Source organism: Hyla sarda, chromosome 7 (assembly GCF_029499605.1).
Source record: "Hyla sarda isolate aHylSar1 chromosome 7, aHylSar1.hap1, whole genome shotgun sequence".
Lineage (NCBI taxonomy): Eukaryota > Metazoa > Chordata > Amphibia > Anura > Hylidae > Hyla > Hyla sarda.
The window spans coordinates 2,786,433-2,806,179 of NC_079195.1; the positions used below are offsets into that span (position 1 = coordinate 2,786,433).

The 19,747-nt window shown below is 45.6% G+C and overlaps 1 protein-coding gene across 1 annotated transcript; it reads right to left on the reverse strand.

The window, feature by feature from the left end:
• Nucleotides 1–1,952: 1,952 nt before the first annotated feature.
• Nucleotides 1,953–15,224, reverse strand: LOC130282624 (oocyte zinc finger protein XlCOF7.1-like). The gene is made up of 5 exons (XM_056531061.1): nt 15,206–15,224; nt 13,488–13,570; nt 13,243–13,389; nt 6,131–6,251; nt 1,953–3,261 (listed from the first exon to the last, which is right to left on the reverse strand). The coding sequence occupies exons 2-5, from the start codon at nt 13,557–13,559 to the stop codon at nt 2,111–2,113; spliced, it is 1,491 nt and encodes a 496-aa protein (XP_056387036.1). The 5' UTR covers nt 13,560–13,570; nt 15,206–15,224; the 3' UTR covers nt 1,953–2,110.
• Nucleotides 15,225–19,747: the final 4,523 nt, after the last annotated feature.

A 19,747-nucleotide genomic window follows, 5' to 3' on the forward strand; every position in this document is an offset into this window, starting at 1 on the left:
TTTTGCAACATCTGGAGGGCCGCAGTTTGGACACCACTGCTCTAAGCCCAAGGGATGACCAATCCTCCAGCCATGGTTTCCTCTCCTGTATGCAGGATGACACTTTGTTACTGTTGCGTTTAGCACAATCTTCATAGTCCTTTGCCTGGACGTGTAGTTTTACGTTAGACATTCCTGGCATTAGGGATTTCACAGTATTCCTCACTTCACCTGACTGATTTATATAAAGCTCTGCCCATTTTTAAAACCCAAAGAAATGTTTAATGTATTTACTAGTTTGTGTTTATTGTAGTTGGAGTTGTTTTAAAGGATAGTGCGGGTCCTTACCTGTGCAGCTCTTCAGCTCCGGAGTGCTTGAGAGGTCCTTCTCCAGGCGGGTCCCCTGGTCATAACTATAGACAACCAGTCCATTGACACTCTTCTACTTTAAGAGCAGCAGTGGCTGCTGGTAGCAGACATTCTAATTGCCAAAGCCCGGGGTAAAAAAAAAAAAACCTACTGAACAGCCATTAATTGGCTTACAGCTAACAGCCCCTAACTAACCTTTTTAGGGGCAGTTCAATAGGGTTTTTTTACTCTGGGCTTTGGCCCTGGGGTTTGGTAATTAGAATTAGCTAGGAGTCACTCACTGCCCTGGGGTAATAAGAATTTTCTGTTAGATGCCCCCGATGTCACTGAAGTGTCCATGCCCCGGCTGCTCCACTGCGGCCAGGAAAAGTACCATCCGGATCCTCACCACTGCACCTCTACAAGAGTCTGGAGGGGGAAGACAAAGGAGTCGGGAGGGAGGAGGAGGAGGAGGAGAGAGGAGCCGGGAGGGAGGAGGAGGACAGAGGAGCCGGGAGGGAGGAGGAGGACAGAGGAGCCGGGAGGGAGGAGGAGGACAGAGGAGCCGGGAGGGAGGAGGAGGACAGAGGAGCCGGGAGGGAGGAGGAGGACAGAGGAGCCGGGAGGGAGGAGGAGGACAGAGGAGCCGGGAGGGAGGAGGAGGACAGAGGAGTCGGGAGGGAGGAGGAGGAGGACAGAGGAGTCGGGAGGGAGGAGGAGGAGGACAGAGGAGTCGGGAGGGAGGAGGAGGAGGACAGAGGAGTCGGGAGGGAGGAGGAGGACAGAGGAGTCGGGAGGGAGGAGGAGGACAGAGGAGTCGGGAGGGAGGAGGAGGACAGAGGAGTCGGGAGGGAGGAGGAGGACAGAGGAGTCGGGAGGGAGGAGGAGGACAGAGGAGTCTGAAAGAGGAGGACAGAGGAGTCTGAAAGAGGAGGACAGAGGAGTCTGAAAGAGGAGGACAGAGGAGTCTGAAAGAGGAGGACAGAGGAGTCTGAAAGAGGAGGACAGAGGAGTCTGGAGGAGGAGGACAGAGGAGTCTGGAGGAGGAGGACAGAGGAGTCTGGAGGAGGAGGACAGAGGAGTCTGGAGGAGGAGGACAGAGGAGTCTGGAGGAGGAGGACAGAGGAGTCTGGAGGAGGAGGACAGAGGAGTCTGGAGGAGGAGGACAGTACATGGGTGGGATTTTGTCTTCTGATGGGTGTGGTTCATATTTCATCGTCTCTATCTGGCCCAGACCGTCATAAACACTTCCCATGGCCAAGACCTATCTCCGCAGAAGCTGCCAAAACATTTTAGTTTTTATGTTGTTCTGAGCCAGATAGAGAAGAAAAGGAAAGAGAACGACACCAAGAAGACACCGTCTGCGAGTCCCTGGATGTCATCACTTATACAGTCTACAGAGCCGGTGTCTACAGCTGTGCAGCCCGCAGAGTGCGACGTATACACTGTATGCATCTCCATTTCCTCAAACTCACTGGCCGGCGTTAGTCACTACAGCACTGTTTCCCAACCGGAGAACCTCCAGCTGTTGCAAAACTACAACTCCCAGCATGCCCAGACAGCCAACGGCTGTCTGGGCATGTTGGGAGTTGTAGTTTTTCAACAGCTGGAGGCACCCTGGTTGGGAAACACTGGCTTATGGTGCTGTCCTGCACTGTCTGCGCTCGCCCAAGCGTCGCTCCAATACTGACGTATCCATCACCATAAGATTTTATAAAGTCATTATATTATATTCAAAACAAAAATATTAAATTAACAAATGAGAGAATTATCCACAACGCCTCTAGAAATAAGAGAACTTCCTAGTCCGGTGAGTCCTCTGGTGGGCGAACAGGCTGGAGCTCTTCATGAAGGATTTGCCGCATTCGGCGCAGTAGAAGGGCTTCTCCCCGCCGTGGACCCTCTGATGCGACACCAGGTTGGAACTCTTGATGAAACTCTTCCCGCAGACGGAACATACGAAGGGTTTCTCCCCCGTGTGCGTCCGCTGGTGCGTCACCAGGATAGATTTCTGGTTGAAGCATTTGCCGCATTCGGAGCAGGAGAAGGGCTTCTCGCCGGTGTGAATCCTCTGGTGCCGGATGAGATGCGGTTTGGTGGAGAAAGATTTTCCACATTCGAAACAGAAAAACCGACTTTCTCTCGGGATGAATCGGGATTGGTGGAAAAAGTCGGGGGTTTTGTTAAATCTTTTCTCTCGTTCGTAACTAACAACCGGCCGCACTGTAGGGTTCTCCATACCGGAGTTACCGGCCATCGATTTCCACCAGTCGGGACAAGTCGCTGCCTTATCTCCGGGGATCGGCCTTGAAATCATTGGAAATACGGATCTACCGGTAAAGATCTCCGGGTGTTCGGTAAAGTTTATCACCGACGGGTGACCGACGTTCTCCGAGCCGATGTCCCAGTTGTCGTAGTCCAGGATCCCCACGTCCGTATACAGCTGCTCTACTGGTGGATACATGTTAAAGCCGCTCTCCGGACAAAGGTCGACAGGGACATAAAAGTCAGACTCTGGAAGGCCTCCGCCATCCCACTGCACTAATTCCTCTTTAACCTGAACATTTGAGTTCCGGACATGACCGGAGGGGTTCACGTGATCAGACCTGGGTGAATCGTCACATGGGAAGTGTTCCTCTTTAACACAAAGATGACCGGTGGGTGTAGAAAAGTTTCCTCCACCATCACATGACATGGACTTCTCTCTGGAATCAGCAGACAGATGCTTCTGTGAGGGATCTGCTGCGTTGCGACAGTCACCATCCTTGATGTTCTTCCCTCTAGGTGGAGCGGACTGTACAGTGGCCTCTGACTCCGGCACCATCTCCACTTCACACGCTTTATGTTCTGTCAGGGATTTTATAGAACTTTTCTGATCATCAACATGATTGGTTTCTAGGTAGTTGCATGGACTCTTCTCACCGATAGGTGACCCTGGTATAATACAGAACACAGAGATTACACTTCTTATGGCCTGGGTCAGAATAAATCCTCTTTGAATCTTTAGTACTCACTAGGGGGAACTTAAAGGGGTTATCCAGGAAAAAAAACTTTTTTATATATATATCAACTGGCTCCAGAAAGTTAAACAGATTTGTAAATTACTTCTATTAAAATATCTTAATCCTTTCAGTACTTATGAGCTTCTGAAGTTAAGTTTGTTCTTTTCTGTCTAAGTGCTCTCTGATGACACCTGTCTCGGGAACCGCCCAGTTTAGAAGAAAATACCTATAGCAAACCTCTACTAAACTGGGCGGTTCCCGAGACACCCCTTTAAAGGGGTACTCTGGTGGGAATTAATTTTTTTTTTAACCCCTTAAGGACGCAGGACGTAAATGTACGTCCTGGTGAGGTGGTACTTAACGCACCAGGACGTACATTTACGTCCTAAGCATAACCGCGGGCATCGGAGCGATGCCCGTGTCATGCGCGGCTGATCCCGGCTGCTGATCGCAGCCAGGGACCCGCCGGCAATGGCCGACGCCCGCGATCTCGCGGGCGTCCGCCATTAACCCCTCAGGTGCCGGGATCAATACAGATCCCGGCATCTGCGGCAGTTCGCGATTTAAATGAACGATCGGATCGCCCGCAGCGCTGCTGCGGGGATCCGATCATTCATAACGCCGCACGGAGGTCCCCTCTCCTTCCTCCGTGCGGCTCCCGGCGTCTCCTGCTCTGGTCTGTGATCGAGCAGACAATACTAGAAGATGGCCGATAACACTGATCTGTTCTATGTCCTATACATAGAACAGATCAGTATTAGCAATCATGGTATTGCTATGAATAGTCCCCTATGGGGACTATTCAAGTGTAAAAAAACATGTAAAAAAATGTAAAAGTAAAAAAAAAGTGAAAAATCCCCTTCCCCAATAAAAAAGTAAAACGTCCGTTTTTTTCCTATTTTACCCCCAAAAAGCGTAAAAAACATTTTTTATAGACATATTTGGTATCGCCGCGTGCGTAAATGTTCGAACTATTAAAATAAAATGTTAATGATCCCGTACGGTGAACGGCGTGAACGAAAAAAAATTAAAAAAGTCCAAAATTCCTACTTTTTTTATACATTTTATAAAAAAAAAAATTATAAAAAATGTATTAAAAGTTTTTTATATGCAAATGTGGAATCAAAAAAAAGTACAGATCATGGTGCAAAAAATGAGCCCCCATACCGCCACTTATACGGAAAAATAAAAAAGTTAGAGGTCATCAAAATAAAGGGATTATAAACGTACTAATTTGGTTAAAAAGTTTGTGATTTTTTTTAAGCACAACAATAATATAAAAGTATGTAATAATGGGTATCATTTTAATCGTATTGACCCTCAGAATAAAGAACACATGTCATTTTTACCAGAAATTGTACGGCGTGAAAACAAAACGCCATACATTTTATGATATAATGAGTGATGTCATTACAAAGGAAAACTGGTCGCGCAAAAAACAAGCCCTCATACTAGTCTGTGGATGAAAATATAAAAGAGTTATGATTTTTAGAAGGCGAGGAGGAAAAAATGAAAACGTAAAAATTAAATTGTCTGAGTCATTAAGGCTAAAATGGGCTGAGTCCTTAAGGGGTTAATCAACTGGTGCCAGAAAGTTAAACCGTTTTGTAAATTACTTCTATTAAAATATCTTAATCCTTTCAGTACTTTTGAGCTTCTGAAGTTAAACTTGTTCTTTTCTGTCTAAGTACTCTCTGATGACACCTGTCTCGGGAACCGCCCAGTTTAGAAGAAAATCCCTATAGCAAACCTCTACTAAACTGGGCGGTTCCCGAGACACCCCTTTAAAGGGGTACTCTGGTGGGAATTTTTTTTTTTTGAATCAACTGGTGCCAGAAAGTTAAACCGATTGGTAAATTACTTCTATTAAAAAATCTTAATCCTTCCAGTACTTTTTAGAAGCTGTATACTACAGCTGAAATTCTTTACTTTTTGAATTTCTTTTTTGTCTTGTCCACAGTGCTTTCTGCTGACACCTCTGTCCGTTTCAGGAACTGTCCAGAGCAGCATTTGTTTGCAATGGGGATTTTCGTCTGCTCTGGACAGTTCCTGACAGGGACAGAGGTGTCAGCAGAGAGCACTGTGGACAAAACAATTAAGAAATTCAAAAAGAAAAGAATTTCCTCTGTAGTATACAGCTGCTAAAAAGTACTGGAAGGGTAAAGATTTTTTAACAGAAGTCATTTACAAATCGGTTTAACTTTCTGGCACCAGTTGATTTAAAAAAAAAAAATAATAATTCCACCGCAGTACCCCTTTAAAGGGAACGCATTGTCCTAATTCCCTAGTGAATTAATACCCAATCAATATTCTGTATTCAGTTTTTCTTTTCGGATTGTAGATATTTTATTCTGTTTTCCTGACATAATTATGATAACGTCATATATCTGCTGTACCGCATGCCGCGGGACCTGGGGTCGTCCTACCTGTTCTGTTCCCTGGTCATCAATAAAGAATACCATTCCGAGACGAGAGGGGGCGGGGCCAGTCACAATCATTGCACGGGGGCTGAAAACAGGTCCACACGCCACGTCCAATAATAAATGATGTCACCACAACATTGATAAAGGAGACCTGCAGGGTAAGACTGGAGATCGCTGGGACCCTCGCAATCTCCTGTACGGGGCCCCGGCTCTGCCTGAGACGACAGCGATCAGGACACAGATTCGCCTCAAGTCCCAGAGACGTGAATGTTCACATAGAATCTACAGTTTTGTGTCTACATCTCCTGTGCAGCCCCCTGTGTACTCTAATGTAATGTACAGCAACAAAGTCTACAGACAACAAAGATCTCCTCTTACCTTGTGACGTGAGGGGCTGGGGGTCCTCCATAATGTCCGGGTACAGATCCACGTGTCCTTCTACATACTCCCACTCCTCCATGGAGAAATAGACCGCCACATCCTGACACCTTATAGGAACCTGACACACAATGATACCGTCATCACCAGACCCCTCCATTACTGTATAATGTCCCAGCAGTGTCACCTCTCTAATCATCACCAGCCCCCTCCATTACTGTATAATGTCCCAGCAGTGTCACCTCTCTAATCATCACCAGACCCCTCCATTACTGTATAATGTCCCAGCAGTGTCACCTCTCTAATCATCACCAGTCCCCTCCATTACTGTATAATGTCCCAGCAGTGTCACCTCTCCAGTCATCACCAGACCCCTCCATTACTGTATAATATCCCAGCAGTGTCACCTCTCTAATCATCACCAGACCCCTCCATTACTGTATAATGTCTCAGCAGTGTCACCTCTCTAATCATCACCAGACCCCTCCATTACTGTATAATGTCCCAGCAGTGTCACCTCTCTAATCATCACCAGACCCCTCCATTACTGTATAATGTCCAGCAGTGTCACCTCTCTAATCATCACCAGTCCCCTCCATTACTGTATAATGTCCCAGCAGTGTCACCTCTCCAGTCATCACCAGACCCCTCCATTACTGTATAATGTCCCAGCAGTGTCACCTCTCCAGTCATCACCAGACCCCTCCATTACTGTATAATGTCCCAGCAGTATCACCTCTCCAGTTATCACCAGACCCCTCCATTACTGTATAATGTCCTAGCAGTGTCACCTCTCCAGTCATCACCAGACCCCTCCATTACTGTATTATGTCCCAGCAGTGTCACCTCTCCAGTCATCACCAGACCTCTCCATTACTGTATAATGTCCAGCAGTGTCACCTCTCTAATCATCACCAGTCCCCTCCATTACTGTATAATGTCCCAGCAGTGTCACCTCTCCAGTCATCACCAGACCCCTCCATTACTGTATAATGTCCCAGCAGTGTCACCTCTCCAGTCATCACCAGACCCCTCCATTACTGTATAATGTCCCAGCAGTGTCACCTCTCCAGTCATCACCAGACCCCTCCATTACTGTATAATGTCCCAGCAGTGTCACCTCTCTAATCATCACCAGACCCCTCCATTACTGTATAATATACCAGCAGTGTCACCTCTCTAATCATCACCAGACCCCTCCATTACTGTATAATGTCCCAGCAGTGTCACCTCTCCAGTCATCACCAGACCCCTCCATTACTGTATAATGTCCCAGCAGTGTCACCTCTCTAATCATCCCCAGACCCCTCCATTACTGTATAATGTCCCAGCAGTGTCACCTCTCCAGTCATCACCAGACCCCTCCATTACTGTATAATGTCCCAGCAGTGTCACCTCTCTAATCATCCCCAGACCCCTCCATTACTATATAATGTCACAGCAGTGTCACCTCTCTAATCACCAGACCCCTCCATTACTGTATAATGTCCCAGCAGTGTCACCTCTCTAATCATCACCAGACCCCTCCATTACTGTATGTCCCAGCAGTGTCACCTCTCTAATCATCACCAGACCCCTCCATTACTGTATAATGTCCCAGCAGTGTCACCTCTCTAATCATCACCAGACCCCTCCATTACTATATAATGTCCCAGCAGGGTCACCTCTCATCACCAGACCCCTCCATTACTGTATAATGTCCCAGCAGTGTCACCTCTCCAGTCATCACCAGACCCCTCCATTACTGTATAATGTCCCAGCAGGGTCACCTCTCTAATCATCACCAGACCCCTCCATTACTATATAATGTCCCAGCAGTGTCACCTCTCCAGTCATCACCAGACCCCTCCATTACTGTATAATGTCCCAGCAGTGTCACCTCTCTAATCATCACCAGACCCTTCCATTACTGTATAATGTCCCAGCAGTGTCACCTCTCCAGTCATCACCAGACCCCTCCATTACTGTATAATGTCCCAGCAGTGTCACCTCTCCAGTCATCACCAGACCCCTCCATTACTGTATAATGTCCCAGCAGTGTCACCTCTCTAATCATCACCAGACCCCTCCATTACTGTATAATGTCCCAGCAGTGTCACCTCTCCAGTCATCACCAGACCCCTCCATTACTGTATAATGTCCCAGCAGTGTCACCTCTCCAGTCATCACCAGACCCCTCCATTACTGTATAATGTCCCAGCAGTGTCACCTCTCCAGTCATCACCAGACCCCTCCATTACTGTATAATGTCCAGCAGTGTCACCTCTCTAATCATCACCAGACCCCTCCATTACTGTATAATGTCCAGCAGTGTCCCCTCTCTAATCATCACCAGACCCCTCCATTACTGTATAATGTCCAGCAGTGTCACCTCTCCAGTCATCACCAGACCCCTCCATTACTGTATAATGTCCCAGCAGTGTCACCTATCGAATCATCACCAGACCCCTCCATTACTGTATAATGTCCAGCAGTGTCACCTCTCTAATCATCACCAGAGCCCTCCATTACTGTATAATGTCCCAGCAGTGTCACCTCTCCAGTCATCACCAGACCCCTCCATTACTGTATAATGTCCTGCAGTGTCACCTCTCCAGTCATCACCAGACCCCTCCATTACTGTATAATGTCCCAGCAGTGTCACCTCTCCAGTCATCACCAGACCCCTCCATTACTGTATAATGTCCCAGCAGGGTCACCTCTCCAGTCATCACCAGACCCCTCCACTACTGTATAATGTCCAGCAGTGTCACCTCTCTAATCATCACCAGACCCCTCCATTACTGTATAATGTCCAGCAGTGTCCCCTCTCTAATCATCACCAGACCCCTCCATTACTGTATAATGTCCAGCAGTGTCCCCTCTCTAATCATCACCAGACCCCTCCATTACTGTATAACGTCCAGCAGTGTCACCTCTCTAATCATCACCAGACCCCTCCATTACTGTATAATGTCCCAGCAGTGTCACCTCTCTAATCATCACCAGACCCTTCCATTACTGTATAATGTCCCAGCAGTGTCACCTCTCCAGTCATCACCAGACCCCTCCATTACTGTATAATGTCCCAGCAGTGTCACCTCTCCAGTCATCACCAGACCCCTCCATTACTGTATAATGTCCAGCAGTGTCACCTCTCTAATCATCACCAGACCCCTCCATTACTGTATAATGTCCAGCAGTGTCCCCTCTCTAATCATCACCAGACCCCTCCATTACTGTATAATGTCCAGCAGTGTCACCTCTCCAGTCATCACCAGACCCCTCCATTACTGTATAATGTCCCAGCAGTGTCACCTATCGAATCATCACCAGACCCCTCCATTACTGTATAATGTCCAGCAGTGTCACCTCTCTAATCATCACCAGAGCCCTCCATTACTGTATAATGTCCCAGCAGTGTCACCTCTCCAGTCATCACCAGACCCCTCCATTACTGTATAATGTCCTGCAGTGTCACCTCTCCAGTCATCACCAGACCCCTCCATTACTGTATAATGTCCCAGCAGTGTCACCTCTCCAGTCATCACCAGACCCCTCCATTACTGTATAATGTCCCAGCAGGGTCACCTCTCCAGTCATCACCAGACCCCTCCACTACTGTATAATGTCCAGCAGTGTCACCTCTCTAATCATCACCAGACCCCTCCATTACTGTATAATGTCCAGCAGTGTCCCCTCTCTAATCATCACCAGACCCCTCCATTACTGTATAATGTCCAGCAGTGTCCCCTCTCTAATCATCACCAGACCCCTCCATTACTGTATAACGTCCAGCAGTGTCACCTCTCTAATCATCACCAGACCCCTCCATTACTGTATAATGTCCCAGCAGTGTCACCTCTCTAATCATCACCAGACCCTTCCATTACTGTATAATGTCCCAGCAGTGTCACCTCTCCAGTCATCACCAGACCCCTCCATTACTGTATAATGTCCCAGCAGTGTCACCTCTCCAGTCATCACCAGACCCCTCCATTACTGTATAATGTCCCAGCAGTGTCACCTCTCTAATCATCACCAGACCCCTCCATTACTGTATAATGTCCCAGCAGTGTCACCTCTCCAGTCATCACCAGACCCCTCCATTACTGTATAATGTCCCAGCAGTGTCACCTCTCCAGTCATCACCAGACCCCTCCATTACTGTATAATGTCCCAGCAGTGTCACCTCTCCAGTCATCACCAGACCCCTCCATTACTGTATAATGTCCAGCAGTGTCACCTCTCTAATCATCACCAGACCCCTCCATTACTGTATAATGTCCAGCAGTGTCCCCTCTCTAATCATCACCAGACCCCTCCATTACTGTATAATGTCCAGCAGTGTCACCTCTCCAGTCATCACCAGACCCCTCCATTACTGTATAATGTCCCAGCAGTGTCACCTATCCAGTCATCACCAGACCCCTCCATTACTGTATAATGTCCAGCAGTGTCACCTCTCTAATCACCACCAGACCCCTCCATTACTGTATAATGTCCAGCAGTGTCACCTCTCTAATCATCACCAGAGCCCTCCATTACTGTATAATGTCCCAGCAGTGTCACCTCTCCAGTCATCACCAGACCCCTCCATTACTGTATAATGTCCTGCAGTGTCACCTCTCCAGTCATCACCAGACCCCTCCATTACTGTATAATGTCCCAGCAGTGTCACCTCTCCAGTCATCACCAGACCCCTCCATTACTGTATAATGTCCCAGCAGGGTCACCTCTCCAGTCATCACCAGACCCCTCCACTACTGTATAATGTCCAGCAGTGTCACCTCTCTAATCATCACCAGACCCCTCCATTACTGTATAATGTCCAGCAGTGTCCCCTCTCTAATCATCACCAGACCCCTCCATTACTGTATAATGTCCAGCAGTGTCCCCTCTCTAATCATCACCAGACCCCTCCATTACTGTATAACGTCCAGCAGTGTCACCTCTCTAATCATCACCAGAGCCCTCCATTACTGTATAATGTCCCAGCAGGGTCACCTCTCCAGTCATCACCAGACCCCTCCATTACTGTATAATGTCCTGCAGTGTCACCTCTCCAGTCATCACCAGACCCCTCCATTACTGTATAATGTCCCAGCAGTGTCACCTCTCCAGTCATCACCAGACCCCTCCACTACTGTATAATGTCCAGCAGTGTCACCTCTCTAATCATCACCAGACCCCTCCATTACTGTATAATGTCCCAGCAGTGTCACCTCTCTAATCATCACCAGACCCCTCCATTACTGTATAACGTCCAGCAGTGTCACCTCTCTAATCATCACCAGACCCCTCCATTACTGTATAATGTCCCAGCAGTGTCACCTCTCCAGTCATCACCAGACCCCTCCATTACTGTATAATGTCCAGCAGTGTCACCTCTCCAGTCATCACCAGACCCTCCATTACTGTATAATGTCCAGCAGTGTCCCCTCTCTAATCATCACCAGACCCCTCCATTACTGTATAATGTCCAGCAGTGTCACCTCTCCAGTCATCACCAGACCCTCCATTACTGTATAATGTCCAGCAGTGTCCCCTCTCTAATCATCACCAGACCCCTCCATTACTGTATAATGTCCAGCAGTGTCACCTCTCTAATCATCACCAGACCCCTCCATTACTGTATAATGTCCAGCAGTGTCACCTCTCTAATCATCACCAGACCCCTCCATTACTGTATAATGTCCAGCAGTGTCACCTCTCTAATCATCACCAGACCCCTCCATTACTGTATAATGTCCAGCAGTGTCACCTCTCTAATCATCACCAGACCCCTCCATTACTGTATAATGTCCCAGCAGTGTCACCTCTCTAATCATCACCAGACCCCTCCATTACTGTATAACGTCCAGCAGTGTCACCTCTCTAATCATCACCAGACCCCTCCATTACTGTATAATGTCCCAGCAGTGTCACCTCTCTAATCATCACCAGACCCCTCCATTACTGTATAACGTCCAGCAGTGTCACCTCTCTAATCATCACCAGACCCCTCCATTACTGTATAATGTCCCAGCAGTGTCACCTCTCCAGTCATCACCAGACCCCTCCATTACTGTATAATGTCCTGCAGTGTCACCTCTCCAGTCATCACCAGACCCCTCCATTACTGTATAATGTCCCAGCAGGGTCACCTCTCTAATCATCACCAGACTCCTCCATTACTGTATAATGTCCCAGCAGTGTCACCTCTCCAGTCATCACCAGACCCCTCCATTACTGTATAATGACCCAGCAGTGTCACCTCTCCAGTCATCACCAGACCCCTCCATTACTGTATAATGTCCCAGCAGTGTCACCTCTCTAATCATCACCAGACCCCTCCATTACTGTATAATGTCCCAGCAGTGTCACCTCTCCAGTCATCACCAGACCCCTCCATTACTGTATAATGTCCCAGCAGTGTCACCTCTCTAATCATCCCCAGACCCCTCCATTACTGTATAATGTCCCAGCAGTGTCACCTCTCTAATCACCTGACCCCTCCATTACTGTATAATGTCCCAGCAGTGTCACCTCTCCAGTCATCACCAGACCCCTCCATTACTGTATAATGTCCCAGCAGTGTCACCTCTCCAGTCATCACCAGACCCCTCCATTACTGTATAATGTCCCAGCAGTGTCACCTCTCTAATCATCACCAGACCCCTCCATTACTGTATAATGTCCCAGCAGTGTCACCTCTCTAATCATCACCAGACCCCTCCACTACTGTATAATGTCCCAGCAGTGTCACCTCTCCAGTCATCACCAGACGCCTCCATTACTGTATAATGTCCCAGCAGTGTCACCTCTCCAGTCATCACCAGACCCCTCCATTACTGTATAATGTCCCAGCAGTGTCACCTCTCTAATCATCACCAGACCCCTCCATTACTGTATAATGTCTCAGCAGTGTCACCTCTCTAATCATCACCAGACCCCTCCACTACTGTATAATGTCCCAGCAGTGTCACCTCTCCAGTCATCACCAGACGCCTCCATTACTGTATAATGTCCCAGCAGTGTCACCTCTCCAGTCATCACCAGACCCCTCCATTACTGTATAATGTCCCAGCAGTGTCACCTCTCTAATCATCACCAGACCCCTCCATTACTGTATAATGTCTCAGCAGTGTCACCTCTCTAGTCAGCAGCTCCACCATCTTGTTGGTGAGATGCAGGATCTTCTGCTCGTTGATCACTGATGGAGGGGTCCCTGTGATGGGGCTCGGGGTCCTGCTTCTTCTTCCATATTCTCCAGAGGTTTTGTTCAATGGACCATAATCCTGTGTATAGGAAAGATAATAAAATTATAAAAGAAGCCGAAGATTATGGCCGCCCCCCCCCCCCACTCCCCATGTGACCATTTCCCACAATCCCTCACCTCTCCGGTCAGCAGGTAGATGATCTCCAGGGTCAGCCGTAGGATGGCGCTGGTGACAGTATGTTCGGCCATGGCTCCGGGCTCTATCACACGGTATATACAGATATACATCACACGGTATATACAGATACACATCACACGGTATATACAGATATACATCACACGGTATATACAGATACACATCACACGGTATATACAGATACATCACACGGTATATACAGACACATCACACGGTATATACAGACACATCACACGGTATATACAGATATACATCACACGGTATATACAGATATACATCACACGGTATATACAGATACACATCACACGGTATATACAGATACACATCACACGGTATATACAGATACACATCACACGGTATATACAGATACACATCACACGGTATATACAGAAACATCACACGGTATATACAGATATACATCACACGGTATATACAGATATACATCACACGGTATATACAGATATACATCACACGGTATATACAGATATACATCACACGGTATATACAGATATACATCACACGGTATATACAGATATACATCACACGGTATATACAGATATACATCACACGGTATATACAGATATACATCACACGGTATATACAGATATACATCACACGGTATATACAGATATACATCACACGGTATATACAGATATACATCACACGGTATATACAGATATACATCACACGGTATATACAGATATACATCACACGGTATATACAGATACATCACACGGTATATACAGATACATCACACGGTATATACAGATACATCACACGGTATACACAGATACATCACACGGTATACACAGATACATCACACGGTATACACAGATACATCACACGGTATACACAGATACATCACACGGTATACACAGATACATCACACGGTATACACAGATACATCACACGGTATACACAGATACATCACACGGTATACACAGATACATCACACGGTATACACAGATACATCACACGGTATACACAGATACATCACACGGTATACACAGATACATCACACGGTATACACAGATACATCACACGGTATACACAGATACATCACACGGTATACACAGATACATCACACGGTATACACAGACACATCACACGGTATATACAGACACATCACACGGTATATACAGATACATCACACGGTATATACAGATACATCACACGGTATATACAGATATACATCACACGGTATATACAGATACATCACACGGTATATACAGATACATCACACGGTATATACAGATACATCACACGGTATATACAGATACATCACACGGTATATACAGATACATCACACAGTATATACAGATACATCACACGGTATATACAGATACATCACACGGTATATACAGATACATCACACGGTATATACAGATACATCACACGGTATATACAGATACATCACACGGTATATACAGATACATCACACGGTATATACAGATACATCACACGGTATATACAGATACATCACACGGTATATACAGATACATCACACGGTATATACAGATATACATCACACGGTATATACAGATATACATCACACGGTATATACAGATATACATCACACAGTATATACAGACACATCACACAGTATATACAGATACATCACACGGTATATACAGATACATCACACAGTATATACAGATACATCACACAGTATATACAGATATATCATGCAAGTGCTCACCACATGACAGGTCACATGACTAACCTCACAGCTGATCACGTGGGTCACGTCCGCGGTGATCACCTCCAGCCGCCATACATCATAGTAACCGGGGAAACGGCACGGCGCCTGAGAACCTGCAGACTTCCTGGTCGGAGCGTCATGTGACCACAGTCTACTAATCACACAGCGGCATTTAGAGTCACAAGAGGACGTCTGTTTAGGCAAGCAGTGTCGTCAGAGCGGTAGTGTGTCAGGTCGTGGCGACGCCATTTTGTTGTAGACCAGATAGTGGAGGAAGCGCGGAGCTCGTGCATAGTGCCCGCTCCTCCTGTGCCTCATACATCTATAACAGCCCTTTATTATATGTTTATCCTCTAGTGCCCCCACAAATCTATAATGCCCCTTCAGGCCCCACTCTAATATGTCTCTCTTCATGTATAGCAGTGTTTCCCAACCCAATGGCTGTGCTGGAAGTTGTGGTTTTGGAACAGCTGGAGGCACTTGGGTTGGAGAACTCTGGTGTATAGGGAGAGACACATCTCTCAGGGTCCTCAGGGGGCTCTTCCTGGTGGCTGCTTCTATGGGAGCTATAACACTGCAAAAAAGTGATTAAAGGTCATTTAACCCCTTCCCTAATAAAAGTTTGAATCACCCCCCTTTACCCATTTAAAAAACTAAACGGTGTAAATAAAAATAAACATGTGGTATCACCGCGTGCGTAAATGTCCGAATTATAAAAAGATATCGTTAATTAAACCGCACGGTCAATGGCGTGCACGCAAAAAAATTCCAAAGTAAAAAAATAGCGTATTTTTGGTCACTTTTTATATCATGAAAAAATTAATAAAAAGTGATCAAAAAGTCCGATCAATACATAAATGGTACCGCTAAAAACTCCAGATCACGGCGCAAAAAATGAGCCCTCATACCGCCCCGTACGTGGAAAAATAAAAAAGTTATAGGGGTCAGAAGATGACAATTTTAAACGTATAAATTTTCCTGCATGTAGTTATGATTTTTTCCAGAAGTGCGACAGAATCACCTATATAAGTCGGGGATCATTATAACCGTATGGACCTACAGAATAAAGAGAAGGGGTCATTTTTACCCAAAAATGTACTGTGTAGAAACGGAAGCCCTGAAAAGTTACAAAATGGCGTTTTTTTTTCTTCCATTTTGTCGCACAATGATTTTTTTTCTGTTTCGCCGTAGATTTTGGGGTAAAATGACTGATGTCCTTACAAAGTAGAATTGGTGGCGCAAAAAATAAGCATCATATGGATTTTTAAGTGCAAAATTGAAAGGGTTATGATTTTTAAAAAGGCTAGGGGGAGAAAACGAAAGTGCAAAAACGGAAAAAAAACCAGTCCTTAAGGGGTTAAAAAAAAGTTTTCCACCGGAGTACCCCTTTAGACTATGATTATGCCGAATGTCTTAGAGGAATACATAGGGGGAGATTTATCAAATCCTGTGCAAAGGAAAAGCTGCCCAGTTACTCACAGCAACCAATCAGATCGCTGCTTTCATTATTAACAAGGCCTGCGCAAAATGAAAGCAGCGATCTGATTGGTTGCTATGGGCGACTAGGGCAACTTTCCCATTGGAATTTTGGATTTGATAAATCTCCCCCGTAGTGTTTTAAGATCACTTTGTATAAAGAGACAGAAAGTTTGTTGGCACTGCTAAGGCGGCATTCACACCACGTTGTTGCAATACAGTTCCCGTATCAGGTTTTTGATTAAAAACAGATTCCTCAAAACTTGACTGGGTTCAAACTACGTTTTTCAACTACGGTTCCCGCATATGTTTGCTATCAAAAACCGTATGGCAAAAAACGGATGTAACAGTATGGGAAAAAATAAACCGTATGCATTTTTAAACAGTATACTGTTTTTAAAAGTGCATACAGTTCCATCAGTTTTTATAGAAAAAAAAACATATGTTTTTGAAAATTTTGTCCATTTTTAATGGGAGGGGTCTTGGGTGGGGACTTTAGGATTCAAATGCGCATGTGCAAAGTAAAAACGTATACGTATTTCCCGTATGGAACCGTATATATGTGCGTTTCCCATTGACGTCCATGTTATGAAAAACGTGTGCGGTTGCAGTACCGTGGTTGACCACGATTTCGTCTCCGGTTTAAAAACCATACTGCAACCGCGTACGTTTTTTTTTAACATAGACGTCAATGGGAAACGCTCATGTATACGGTCCATACGGGAACAACGTATACGTTTTTACTTTGCACATGCGCATTTGAATCCTAAAGTCCCCACCCAAGACCCCTCCCGTTAAAAATGGACAAAATTTTCAAAAACGTATGGGTTTTTTTTCTATAAAAACTGACGGAACTGTATGCACTTTTAAAAACAGTATACTGTTTAAAAACGCATACGGCTTACTTTTTCCCATACTGTTCCTTCCGTTTTTTTGCCATACGGTTTTCTGTAGAAAAACTGATTGAAAACAGTATGGCAAAAACGTGATGTGAACCCAGCCTAAGGCAAAAATGAGCCGACCGGAGTCAGCGTTTCACTCCGGTCGGCTCATTGAAATGAATTACATACGGGAGCGCATACGGGAGCGCAAGTTTTCAGCTCCCCCTGCCGTATGCGGTCCCGTATGGGACAAAACGTGATGTGAACCCAGCCTAAACTGTATCAAAACGTGCGTAAATTTTAATCCATATACGGTTTGAAAAATGGTGTCCGGTTGCTTCCGTTTTTTAAGAAAAAAACACGTATAGGTTTTTTACTTTTCACTCCATTTTGAATAAAGTTTCACTTGTTTGATTGAAATTCCAAGAAAAAAAAAACTGCAAAGTCAAAAACCGTATGGTGCAAACTGGATGGAACCGTACGCACATGCGGTTCTGTCCGGTTCCCATTGACTCCCATGCTAAAAAATAACTTATACGGTTTAACACAGTTTTTCACCCCGACCAAAAAAACGTGGAAGACTACGGTTTTGGGTACAGGAAAAAAACTGACAAAACCGTATAAGACGCAAAACGGACTAAACCGGATGATGCGTTCGACATACGGTTTACAATGTTAAGTCAATGCATACGGTTTTCTATACCGTTCCGTACGGTTTTTAACTTGAAACCGTATATGGGACCTGTATAGCAAAAGCGTGACGTGCGTGCACCCGTAGACCACGTTTTTTTGTCCGGAGGAAAAAAAAAAAAAAGTAAAACCGTATGGTTTGAAAAACGGAGACAATGGAAGTCTATGGGCGCGGTTTTCTGTACGGTTGCATACGTTTTTTTTTTAAATGAAATCGTATGCCGAAACCGTATAGTAAAATCGTGGTGTGAACAAACCCTAACAGTGGTCTCCAACCTGCGGACCTCCAGATGTTGCAAAACTACAACTCCCAGCATGCCCGGACAGCCGTTGGCTGTCCGGGCATGCTGGGAGTTGTAGTTTTGCAACATCTGGAGGTCCGCAGGTTGGAGACCACTGCCCTATAATAGGTGACTCTCTCTCGCTGTGCCTTGTATCAGGGTAAATAACTCTTCATAACTTTATTTCTTAGGTAAGTGCAGGTAAGGCTGGGTTCACACTACGTTTTTGCCATACTGTTTTCAATCCGTTTTTCTAAAGAAAACCGTATGGCAAAAAACGGATGGAACAGTATGGAAAAAATGAAAACCGTATGCGTTTGTAAACAGTATACTGTTTTTAAAAGTGCATACAGTTCCGTCAGTTTTTATAGAAAAAAAACCCATACGTCTTTGAAAATTTTGTCCATTTTTAATGGGAGGGGTCTTGGGTGGGGACTTTAGGATGCAAACGCGCATGTGCAAAGTAAAAACGTATACTTTTTTCCCGTATGGAACCGTATACATGTGCGTTTCCCATTGACGTCCATGTTAAAAAAACATATGCGGTTGCAGTACGGTTTTTAAACCGGAGACAAAATCGTGGTCAACCACGGTTTTGACTCCGGTTTAAAAACCGTACTGCAACCGCATACGTTTTTTTTAACATGGAGGTCAATGGGAAACGCACATGTATACGGTTCCATACGGGGAAAACGTATACGTTTTTACTTTGCACATGCGCGTTTGAATCCTAAAGTCCCCACCCAAGACCCCTCCCATTATAAATGGACAAAATTTTCAAAAACGTATGGTTTTTTTTCTATAAAAACGGACAGAACTGTATGCACTTTTAAAAACAGTATACTGTTTAAAAACGCATACGGTTTACTTTTTCCCATACTGTTCCATCAGTTTTTTTGCCATACGGTTTTCTTTTGAAAAACGTATTGAAAACAGTATGGCAAAAACGTAGTGTGAACCCAGCCTAAGTCAGCTCCACGCCGCATCGGTGAGGTTGACACTAGTGCGTTCAGTGATTACAGCTGTTTCTTACCGTTTAGGAACTTCAACAGATCATTTCTGCTCTCCTGTGCACGTGACTTAACCCCTACAGGACCCATGACGTAACGTTACGTCCCGACACCCAGGGTCTTAAAGACCCAGGATGTACAGTTACATCATGGGCAGTTTCGGTCCCCACCGCAGGCATCCCGGCACCTCGCCCAGGTGGG